Source organism: Blennius ocellaris (genome assembly GCF_963422515.1).
Source record: "Blennius ocellaris genome assembly, chromosome: 14".
Taxonomy (NCBI): domain Eukaryota; kingdom Metazoa; phylum Chordata; class Actinopteri; order Blenniiformes; family Blenniidae; genus Blennius; species Blennius ocellaris.
Genome location: NC_137663.1, coordinates 19,545,480 through 19,558,348, shown reverse-complemented (window position 1 = coordinate 19,558,348; position 12,869 = coordinate 19,545,480). Strand labels below are relative to the sequence as shown.

General features: G+C 40.3%; 1 protein-coding gene across 2 annotated transcripts in view; it reads right to left on the bottom strand.

Moving 5' to 3' along the window:
- The window catches only part of gria3a (glutamate receptor, ionotropic, AMPA 3a), a gene marked incomplete at both ends in the record, with an annotated part of 71,062 nt that overhangs the window by 42,784 nt on the left and 15,409 nt on the right, over positions 1-12,869 (bottom strand). For both annotated transcript variants that reach the window (XM_080508774.1, XM_080508775.1), the window contains one exon: positions 12,521-12,760. In XM_080508774.1, coding sequence (XP_080364900.1) covers positions 12,521-12,760 — 240 coding nt within the window. The remainder of the gene's footprint in view (positions 1-12,520; positions 12,761-12,869) is intronic.

Here is a 12,869-nt window from a genome sequence, read left to right as displayed (position 1 = left end):
GTAGTTGCTTGAGAAAAGGGATTTGGGGGATTTACAAACGATTCCCCTGAGAGTTTTATATTCGTTCTTTTTCTCACACTAAACTAAGCTGGATATTTCGGATTTAAACACTGGTTGATGTTAAGCCACTGAAGATACTTACAATTAAAGATATGCAAAAATAAAAGATAAGTTCATAAGGACTTAACTGAATGTCACATTTAGAATACTCTAACCTCAATTATCACAATCCAAAAAGGAAATCTGTATGCCAAAGGACATCGAAGTCTCCTGGTGAGTATTAACGCTAGTATGATTTATCAGTCGACACACAAATGACAGACAGAGTTTTGGTTGACTTTGTAAACAGATGGTACATTTTTACAACAGCCAGCAGGCAGGACAACCATCAAGGGCGTTTTTACGGAGTCAATTATTCAGTATCGACCTAAAAGAATAATACATATTCAAAATAGGAGCATATTGTTGGCCACCTATATATAGCACAACCTAAATGTTTCATCTCAAACAGAAAATAGGTATCTGATAAGTATTATGTGACAATGCTCAATTTCAGTATTTGGATCTGCTATATAAAGATATAAAAGACAATACTTAATTTTGTTTTATTTGAAGAAGCAAAGCAATTTTCAGGAAACAAAACAGTTAGTGACAGCATTAGTAAGTGAAGAAAGTCACACATTTCGTGTAAAAATCTCCCAGGAATTCTCCTCTCAGACATGATCAGAACCAAAATAAGCATACATTTGTTTATCAAACTGAACACTGAATAGCTTAATAATCACAAGCTGTGGTAGCCACATGGCATTGTCAGGCACCACTTTCCAGGTCCAGTAATTAATATTCATCCATTAACAACCGATTGCATAGTTACAGGTAGTAGAACCATTGCGGTGTTGTAGGAAAAACAGTGTGACAAGTTTCTGGTTGAACACAACATTTGTGACTGTGAAGAAAAATTCCAAAATATTAATCTGCAGGTAACACCATACCAGGGCGAGAAGTAGAAGCAATTGTAAGTCGAACAATTTCCAAGGGCTATAAAAACAACATCAAGACATTTTTATGAGCCTGCCAAGCTGCTCGCAAGCGTATTAAAATCTAAACTTGGAGCATTCAAAGTTGTCTGAGATCGAGAGGGCAGGTCTTTAAAATGTCCTCAAATCAACTCAGAAAATATCCCATAATTCTGAGCTCAGAGGACAAATTAAATATACTACTCTATGTACTGTAAGAAAATGCCCGTCTAAGATAGTGTTCTACAAATTTGACTTGGACTGGACGTGCCTCGCTAATGTAGCTACTCAAAAAATAAATTACAAAGAAGTTCCTCGAAAAGTCTTACATTGAAGGGTCGCTTATTAATTACAATGTCCTGATAATGTGCAGATAGATGTAGTGCAGTGACACTCGCTGAGCTGTCGGCACTGTGTGGGTCAACCTGATGACAGATTCACTTAATAAGTTCAGTTAGTTGGAAATCAACTTGTGGCATATAGACACACACACACACACGCACGCACGCACGCACGCACGCACGCACGCACGCACGCACGCACGCACGCACACACACACACACACACACACACACACACTTCAATTTGCTCCGCTTGAATACATTTTTATCATTATTAAAGATTGGTGCTTTCAACTACGTGCTCTCCCGTGAGGGGGAAGTATTTTTCGGTAGTCATGCAGAACCAGGCGTAGCATCTGTTCTTTATGATCTTGAGAGAAACAAACATACAGTGTCTGTGAACCAAAAGCAAAAAGATGAAGCAGCAACATAAATCATACATAAATAAAAGCTGAGATAACCTGGCAACATTCAGACTGCTGCAGACCCTTCTTGATCCCGCAGGGCGGCACGTTGGCGCAGTGGTGATTTAAGACTGCTCATCCATAGTTTCAATGGCACACTATACTGGACAAAAGAGAACAAAAATACCAAAATATCTACAAATGTATGTTTTATTGAACAATTTTATTCTGAACTAAGACACGCTGCCTCCTCATGTCCTGAATAAGGCCACTTATCTGAACTGCCTGATAATAGACATTTGTCTCCTAAACACACCGGCCTCTTAAGATTAAGTTCCAGGAGGTTCATAAATGCAGATTGGACTTAGGGGACTTGAAATGGACTTTAACTGCTGCAATCACAGGTGGGTTTTTTTTAACCACCGTCAAAAACTGTTGTAACCAGTATAAAAAAAAACCCCACTATGCAATGCAACTGACTACATAGAGTTCCACTAAAGAAGCCAAAAAGTCTGTTTTTCCACATTGAACAGATTTGTGCTGCAAATACAGAGAACCAAGAATTACTTAGTGAAAACATAGAGAAAGAAACACCATGCATCTGCTCATAAATGAACAAAGGGAAGGAAGACCTTGGAGTATTTGCTGCAGCGCATGTCTCCTCCGAAGTTTCCTCTGTTCCTGCACTCAAATGGACAGTTCGCTCGCGAATGAAACCAGCTTTTACGGGCTGCTATTCACAGATAAGGAGGAAAGGAAAGCCGTTATCCTGAAGAGATTACTGGTGACATAATTGAGGTCTGCAATATGACAAAAATGTTTTAATGTAATGCAAATTAGCAAATGATTTGTGATGTATGAAAAAGAATAACATCACCATCAGGTCGAGCAGCAGACAATCGATTTAATGTGTAACACAAGGTGGCCTGATACTACGCAAAATCCTGCAAAACGCAACACAAAAAACGAGGTCCAAAAAAAGCTGTTACTAATGTCAGATCCTTTTAAGCTTCTGTGCCATATGTGCAGCACTGATACTACGTTCCATACTGTATTCATACCCAGGTCTACAAACATAAACTGTTAAACACACTCTACTGTGAAGTTCATCCACAAAATGTACCCAGAAGAATCTCCTTTAAAAAAAGACGACAGCAATTGTTTGAGCGAGCAGCAGAAAGCCGGACTGGCCTCTATGTGGGATTCTCTTGAATATATAAGCTTAGTAGCCCACACATGCACCCAGGAGATCAGTATTTACTCCTCCAAAATGCTGTTCTTTGTAGCTCAGAGGATCGGTTATATAGAACAAAGCATGACTCGCTTCAACTGTTAACCAACTAATGTTGCCACTTCTTCACCATCATGTAGTACACATGTCTCTGATCTCTCTCTGTCCTGCCCTGTGACCTGTCCAGGTGTGGGACCTGCTCCCACCCACAGTTGGCAGCGACCCTCAATAAGATGGAGCAGTATAAAAGATGGATGGATGGAGTACAGTGAAGCCAAACGTTGGCGGACACTACCACTTGGTATGCTTGACTTTAAAGGAAGCATTATTATTCAGATTTTTCCTTGACTTGAGCGAATGTAATCTTGACTGAGACTGTGCAGAGCCCAGGTCACCACATGTATTATCTGTTGGGGCGCAGAACACCACGATGAGAACCACTGATGTTGAGCACATTGAAATAGACCCCGACACAGCAATTTCCTTGAAACGAATGAAGTATAAGATGATTTGCCAGGCAAAGGTTTTCTATGGAAATGACAAAGCTGGGAGAAAAAGAGTGAAGGAGGCCCTGCTGGCACCTGGTCCTGTGTTTGTTCTTGCCCGTCTTGAGCAGCAGCTCACATGACGGCGGAGTGTGGTGTGCAGTCTCAACTGTGACTCAGTCGTCCCTCCCCCTTCCCCCGGAGAAGGTGACCTCTTTTAAATTTGTCTTGCAGGCATTCGAACAGTGCCATTGTGACGGGAAGCCCAAAGCTAAGCACCACACCAAAGGGAATTCAGACAAAGCCGCTGAACCTGCTTCAGAGAAGTCTCATAAAAATCTCAGCACTTACACGCAGCTCCACAAAGAAAATTGTTTCCAGTGGGCAATACGAGCAGAGCGAGGGAAATAAAAGATTTGAGCTGCCAAATGACAGTAAAAAGACACTTTTGAGTACAATTAGTTCAACAACGCCTACTCCAAATGTTGATAACAGCTCCCTGCTCCAAATTAGCTGAACTGCACAGAGCCCTGCACCCCCACACCACCCACTCCTGCCTAATCACTGATCAGAGCTAATCAAACAGATCATTCCTTATCTAATGACAACTGCAAAGTTGTTGACCGACTGTTGAGCATCCCTCTTCCTGTATCCATTCATCTGCTGACTCATCTTTTATGAAATAATCTATATAAACATTGAATATACAGTGAACATAGACCACATTAACATCAACCAGAAGTCAAATTAATAACTGGTCATCTTTTCATCATGGCACCTGTTAGTGTGTGGTATATATAAGATAGCAAGTGAACATTTTCTGACTATAGATGATGTATTTAAAGCAGATAAAATGGGCAAGCATCAGGACTTGAGTGATTTTGACGAGGAAGGAATCGAGATGGCTCGACGAGGGAGCCAGAGCATCTCCAAAATTGCAGCGCTTTAGGGATTTTCCAGGTCTGGAATTAGTTGGTTTTTGATAGAAAACAGTCTGTTGTGTACCAGATTGATGTATACAATACAAACACAATACACATATATATCAATGCAACATACACAGAAATGGTGGCTCCTGTCCATAAGGGCTGAAATCATTGTCTGTTGCTTTTTCTTTTATCCTATAAAAAACACCAACTTCTCTTTGAAGCATATACAAATGGTGTTTTCTCTTGGGCAAATGAGGAAGCATGCTTCACATCAATCTCTTTCATAATGCAACAAGACTACTATAGTAGTACTATGCACTAGCAAGCATCCTGAAAAACATGAGAGGCATTTGATCAACAGAGAAGCACAAATTGAAGCATAAACGAAACTACGCATATTAAAGCAGAGGGACTCTCTAGTAGTCACCTGGTTTAATATCTGGTCATGCTCAGTGCTCGGCTTAGAGGACGATAGATATGACTCCCTGGATCTGACAGAAAAAGAGAGGAAGGGGGCTTTAAATCTGATGAAGTACGAAAACATTGGATGCATCTGACAGCATGTCAGGCCATGCTTGGCCCTCTGTGCCATGCACCGCTTTCTGACATGGGAAAAACACAAAGGCTCTGCTGACTCCTCTGTTCCTTCTCCCTCTCTTCATCTCCATACAGTTTCATTTCCTTTCCCATTCATTTGGATATGCGGCTACTTTGTTGTCTGTGAGCAGCTGAGACAACAGCAGTGAGCTGCACAGAGCAGAAAATCTTCACTTAAGCCGAAATAAACTTCGTGCTCCTGAACTGCTTGCCCCGTTTACTCCCTGAGCCGGCAGGAGTGAGCAGACAATGAGAGTGGGATAAGTGGAATCACATCTGGCTTCAGAGGTATTGATTTCTAATTTTTTCTTGAGTGGTGGCTTTATGAGTCAAGAAGCAGGGACAGAAAAGTTAAGTGTTCATTGGATATTGTTATTAGTAACAGATATGGCAAATAAGATCATTGAAGCCTTTGGCGACATGCATCGAGTTAATTTTGAAATATTTGATATATCTTCATACAAAGTCAGCAACTGGTACAACTTGTCATTGTGCGCCATAATATCATTTTAATTAAATCTATTCAACTCAAAAACAGTTCTAATAATGTGTTTTAAATTAGTAATTCATCATGTCACCCTTTAGTGATTCTATTCTTCATAAATGTCCCTCAAAAAATGCAAAGGGGAAGTCAAGCAGATAGAGGACATCTCCAATAATCCTTCGTAAGTACGAAGGCCTTTTGGTTTGGTATGGCAACATGTTTTTGACAATGGCATTAAAAGGTTCTACTTCATTGACAATTTATTTAACCTATAACTTAAAGTCGTCAAGGTTTCTCTGTCATGTTTCTGGCTCTTGTAGTATTCTCTGCTCCAATTTCCCCTCTGACACAGACTCTCTCCAGTTTGCCGCTTCAGCTCCTGCCTCCCTACATTGACTCCCTTTATATTTATTAGAGTCACTTGAGGTTGGCATAGATCTTATTATTTGGCTCTAGCAGATGAAACTGTACTACCGCATAAGAATTCACATCCACCATTCACTTAGACTGGAAACAAACATTTCTCCATTGTCAGCCCTTCACACTGTTATAATTGGCTCATTCACAGCAGGGTGTCTTGTGACAAGTCGTATTTATATATTTGAAGCCCATTCAATAAACCTTTTTCAAAACAGGACGACTGATACAATCACGCTAAAGTAGTCAAAGTTATGGTTCTCTCACCACTTGTATTCTACCATTGAACTCCATATTTTACTTTATTATAATTATTATTATTATAACCATTTAAAACAACTCATCATGACCCATATCATTGGCGTGTCTGAATAATCGTTTCAAAATTGAGTATCAAATAATTTACCATATTAAAATCAGATTTGAAAGAATTTTTTCTTTTTATATTTAGGCTAGTAAGAAAGCAAAATCTATTATTGTATTTTCTGAACTGCAGAGTTCTGCTACTTGGCATGCTGGTTTACTATTACACTGCCATGATTTACACGGACACTGGAATAAAACAGAGCCATCATTATTGCTGTTAGAAACACTTGTCCTTTTCCAGCTTTGACAAATGAAAGTGTTTCCTCTGAAAAACCACCAATTCAGTGATTTATGGCGATCTCTATGACAGCTGATGTGTCACATATTTTCACATTCAACCTGAAATTACAATGTAAAGAGAGGCATTGAAAAAGAATGGATGACACAAATCTGGCAGAGCATAGATAGGGAGAGCTCAGCAGGAGCTGTCCATGGTCCTGAAATAATGATCTCAACAGTGAGACAGGAGGGTTTTCTCATCCAGCCATGTTTGAGTGGAGTGGTGACTGCTTTAAACAAATCACCTGAAACATGTGTGAGCAGACGGAGAGTGAAAAGGATCCAAAATGGTCTTTTATTCACACTTCCATGTTTAGCCGTTCATGCCTGGAGTAATGACTTTTTTCACATCTCACAGCAGAGGGAGGGTTTTATGCAGTAATGCTAGCGGTAAACTCTGTGTGAGGAGACCGTGCAGGTTCAAGCAAAGAACAAAGATTTACAAAGTGGTAAACAGCAACTGTTTAAGGTTACATAATGTTTTTCAAAAGGCTGCAGCATTTGTGCGTTCCCCCGTTTCTGCATTGCAACCCAGTCGAGTTGTTCAACGTAAGACACAAAAGAGATGTCTCTTCATAGAAAGCAAGCATGTGCAGAGTGACAAGGTGAAAATTTAATTCAAAAGTCATCCATGCACAGAGGTGAAAGCCACAGATAGAAGAAAAAAATTAAAAAAATTTGTTTGAAATATTTTGGAATCCCTTACACCCAGTTTTTATGGATGTATTGGTCTCAATGCTGCAGTGGGAAAGTTGAAAGTCTGCAACTTACATGTTGTTTGATGTTGTTTTCAAGCTGCAGTGCCTCTGCATGCGTGGATGTGTGCATGGATCAATTGGTGCCATTTTGGGCGTCTGGCAGAGTCAGGCTCAGCGCTTGATAATAGAGGAGGTTTGGTTGATGCAGAAAGACTCCAAGACAGCCAACGCCTCAGCTGTATCTTCTCAGTGAATGCACAGCTCCCTTTGAGGTTTTTACCAATGAGGTCACCACGCACACACGCACAGGCACACGCACACGCACACGCACACGCACACGCACACACACACACACACACACACACACACACACACACACACACACACACACACACACACACACACACACTTCTGCAGCATCCAAACTGCCTTTTCAAAAACACTCTGTTCCCAGTTGCAAATCTAAAGGCAATCTGAATCCCCACAGGGAAACTCAAATTTATTCTACACCAAACTCAAGACTATTCTCAAATGCATAAATCCAAATAAATACAGTCTCTCTCTCTTCTCTCACTCTACAAAAAACAAAACAAAAACAAGATACAAAGCCACTTCTCTGTTGTGGAAGTTTATAAAATTTGACATACTCCTGTCTAACCTTGGAGACTGGTGTTATGAAGGGTACTTCTGCAGCTCTTTGGTTTTTGAGTGTTTTGAGACCTGTCTTACAGAGAAACACCTCAGTCACTAATCTTCTGTTCTTTTACATGTGTATCTCTCCTTTGCTTGTTGTACATCCAGACCTAATAGAGTCCCTAAACAGGGGAGGAAAACAGCCCTCTGGTGTAAACCAGTTCGATTGATGAGTTTCTACCTCAGTCTCAATATTAGGGCCTGGGAGGAAAACAGCGTTGGCCCACAGAGGGGGTGGGTCAAGGCTTATTGATATGTGTCCATCTCAAGAGTGAAGCTGCAGTGAGGTGTTGACAAAGTGGAACAGCTGCCTGATACCGTTCACCCTCTCCCTCTCTCCCGCCCATTCTTTGTTAATGAGCCTGTGTGCCTGACTGCTGAGTGCAGCTCTTTAGCTGCGTGCAATTAATCAGATGTTTCCTTGCAGAGACGAAACCAAGCAGACATTCAGCAGCAGTGCAGTGTGATTACACATCAAATGCAAATTCTCCCCCGATCCCCTTGTCCCCCATGTGTGAAAGCGGCAGGCGCACGCAGGAGTCGCTGCTTTTAGGGTTGTTCAGTTGTACTCCTTCATTTCCATGGCAGTGAAAAGAAATCAGGATCCAGTTTGGAAGTTAATGAAACAGAAGGACTGCCATAGACAATGAGTGTTAGATTACACAGTCGGTCTTACCTGTAGTCAAACATTGCTTATAAATACAGCTTTGAGAAACTTGTACTTTAAACTTCCTTTCTACTTCATTAAAATTATAATAATTTACAAATATCCACAATCAAGTAGTAAAACACAATTGATGTGTACTCATGCTTTCTTGAGTGTCTTTAAATTGTATTAATCATTAACCACAAGTCATACAGTGTAATTTACTTCTCTAATTTCCAAATCCTCTGCTGAGAATAGCCACAAATTGAATAAAAATTCCAACCTTTTGAGCTGCACTTTCATACCAAATAAGTTTATTTTCTTGACAGTATTTGCTTTATATTTACATTTGCTCAGAATCCCCCCCAAAAATGTACATTATTGTTTGAGAAATGTAATGTTATAACCATCCAAAGGTTAACAAGTAACAAAAACTTTTTAAAAAAAACAACCAAAAAAAACAGTTCTATCATTTGTAAAAGAGTACAATTTAAACAATTTAAAAGTGGTTGTGCTTGAGTATACATTTGCTATGCTCTTTCTATCTCTTCACATTACTGTTGGGAATATTACACTTTGATTTAGGAGCTAACGTCCTTTGCCTCACTGCTAAAACTGTGGTTTCTGTGCAGCAGGCACGTTTGTCCATATTTGTCAAAGATATTCAGACTATAACAGTTCATGATCATGTAGCACTGACAAGGGCCAGTCTCTGTACAATAAGTTTTTACACATTTAGTGGTTTAATTGTATTAAATACTATCACAAAACATTGTTGCATTGATCAAGTATCTTAATAAGAGTAACGACAACTATTGTTGTTACACTTGCAAAGCAAAGTCGAATGAAATGCAGGCTGGCAGCGTTTCTAAAAAGTGATATTGCATGTATTCAGCTTAGCAAGACATGAAGAACCCATTAGTGTGGAAACACCCCGAGGTCAACATCGAGAAGACAAAGCCAAAGGTGCAAACTAATGAATGCATAACGCTACCAAAGGATCAAATAAGGAACAAACAGCTTCAGATGATTTTATCTTCTGGGTTGTTAATTTCCTCTAGGAAATGCTTTTGTGTTGTTGTTTTTTTTTCTCTCTTCTCGGTTCATGTTTCCCAGCAGAAGTTAGACCGTGTTTGTGTTGACATCTTTGTTTTCTTAGAGCCGTACTGTGAAGGTCATTAAGAAACTGCAGCTTCAGGCACTTAAACAGTGATGCCACCACTTGATGTCGATGATTTCCTTCTTATTTAAAATGGGAAACATCCAAACACAATTCACATTGAGATAATTTTTTGTAATATCTATGTTTTGTTGGTGTATTTTAAAATAAAAAATAACAACATGCATTTTGGATTTGAACCACTACACTGAATTAGGACAAATAACATTTAGTTACCTTTTCTATGAAATTGTTAATCAGAATGTTAAATGTTTAGTCCACTGGTAGAGAAAATGACATTTGTGTGACCATCACAATGACCAAGGCTGCCTTTTGCTGCTTATAATTTACAGACTAGCTAATAAACAGTAATGAAATTCTGACTGACAAAAGAAAAACAAACAAACAAGTTAAGATAGTAAATTTATGAAAAATGAAAAAGCTGGGTAAGAATTTCCTCTTCACATCTTGGTGATAATGCCCAGATATTGCACGTTCAAGAGTTTCTTTCTGCCGCCAGCCATTAGTCTATTTAAAGAGAACATTTCATTGCATCTGGGATGCATAGGTGATGTAGCAGATAAACGTGGATTTAATGGACCGTGTATGTTAAAGTGAAGAGAATGATTTCCTTTTTTTGCTTCTACCGGGACTCTGTGGCTCCGTCAGTTTCTCCTTTTATATCACTTTTGTTTATCAAACAATCAACGCTTTGAGCGACACTTTGGCTGCGTGAAACAGCCAGAGACTGCAGCGAATAAGCAGCTGTAAGAAAACAGACTCCACTCGTTGTTTAATAATTACTGTGAATGTGTCAGTTGGAATAGTTTAGATCTGTGCATTCGTGCTGTCAGTGGAAGACATCTCAACATGAAAGGGAAGCTGGAACCATTTGATGTCTATAACATTTTACATCTCAAAAAAATTTAAAGCGAAGGTCATGCATGGCAACATTAAACAGTATCTTTGGGCATTTTATTATCCATTAGAGTTACAATCTGATTGCAGAGTTACAGTTTTGATGAGTGGTTGTGACTTCAGGCTACGATAAAAAAAAAAAAAAAAAAAGAATCCTTCTTGTGGTGTGTGATGAAAGGAAATTCATGGTCCACTTCCCCAACGATCTGGAGACAGACAACCTCATAATAACAGCTCTTTTTTTCTGTTTCAACATTAAGACGCTTTTGCTTCTTGTGTTTTGATAAAAGACTTTGTGTTTTGTTAACAAACAAACATACATTTCATTGTAAAATGTCTCTGCAGAATACTGCTGTCTTATTGACTCACAAACCACGGAAAACAAAAGCATCTCTCAGGGCTAAAAAAACAGCTCTCATTTTATAATGAAGTTATAAATGACATTTGGATGAGTGGTAACTCTATTGCTCCAGAGCCTTGATGGGGGGATTGGGATGAGACTTCCAGCCAAAACAGGACCGCTAACTATCCACTCAGCAAACACAAGCTGTGCAGCATGTGGGAGTCCATTCTAAAGTACAGTGTTTACACTGTGTCATGCTGTGGAAATAGGACAAGTAATACAGATGGCGGCCCGTCAGCCTCGACACAGCAGGTGAGGGGGGCCATCGCAGGCGGGCACAGCTCAAAGGGCCACATCAGGAGGCATTTCTAAGGTGGATGAGGGAGAGGTTATAAACTCTTTAATCATTTTTGTCTGTACCATGCCAGACGACCATTATCAGCTCCTGCAATCTGCCACCGAGATGCGCCGGCTGGATCAATAAAACTAAGGCTCCCCCTAAAGTGAGAGCAATAACAACCTGATACTTGAGGTTGAACGTGACTCTGAACGGTAATATCGCGACTCTGAAAAGTAGCTTTTTTAGAAGCTCACACAAACATGAATGGATCTGCATTTTCTTATATTTGCATACATTTTTTTTTTTCTTCCCCAAGGATCGGATTCATTACCGAGCTCCACATTAGACACCTGAAGTGGAGATGCATAAAGAGAGCCAGAGGAAGTAAAAAAATGAGTGCACTTGTCCTAGAAATGCCCTATGTCAGTTTAAAAATACATGGAATGCTTCTGAACAGCTTGGCACATTTAAGAGCAGCAGCAAGAGAGCATCTCTGCATCTACTAACTCGCTTGAAACGCACGATTTGAAAACATGTTTGGCATGACACCATACAATATATTCTTACTGCTACAGTAAATCTCCGACCAGCATGTGGTCCATTTTCATACAAACAGATTGTTACGCTGTTTCTTATCGCCTCCAGATGCTGACCCCATGAGGACCGGAATCTGTAAATAGTTGGCCCACAGGAGGGGAGCAGGAGGCCATAAAATACATGCAGAAGTTGGAGGATGATGTGCACAGTCTTTATATAATCCAATTAGAGCTAAATGATAATCAGAGAGTGCCTAGGATTAGAGACTCAGGCGGCTGCAGCGGTGCTACGACAGCGGATCAGCAGCACCTGTGAATGACTCATTTCTCGGAAGCAAGGAAGTGTTGAGCGCCTCCGTAAGCAGGATTCAGCCGCATAGTGAAGCAATTTAGGATCATTACTGACTTAGATTAAAAAGTATCAAACCACTTAGAATAAGAATTGGGGATAATGGATTTACATATTAAAGGGTGATCATATACACTGTATAATATCGCGCCTGCACGAGCAGGGCTTGGCATGCCAATTACTTTCTCTCCAGAAATGAGCTTCGCTGCTTCTGCTCATCTGGTTTCTCCTGAATGTTAACTGGCAGCCTTTAGCAGACCCGCGTACTTTCACAGACACGCGCTCTCACCTCTGTCGGTGTCGTAAAGGTAGACGAACTTCTCCCACTTGTAATGGTCCAGCAGACTGAGAACAGCTCCTCGCAAGCCGGGTCTCATCTGGATGACAAACTGCACGTCGGCGTCAATCGGGAAGCTGGGCGTGATGAAGGAGGTGTGCAGTGCCCCACAGAAGGAGGTCAGCGTGTTCATGGACTTCCTGTCGTAGAAGCCGAAGATGGCGTAAACTCCACGGGAGAACTGCGAGCAGACTGGTGAAAGAAATAAAGACCAGAATGAGTTCAAGTTTCTTTTTTTTTTTTTTTTCTTTAAACAAATCCTCTCCTAATTTAAGTCACATGTTATAGGCTGAAGCTCTGG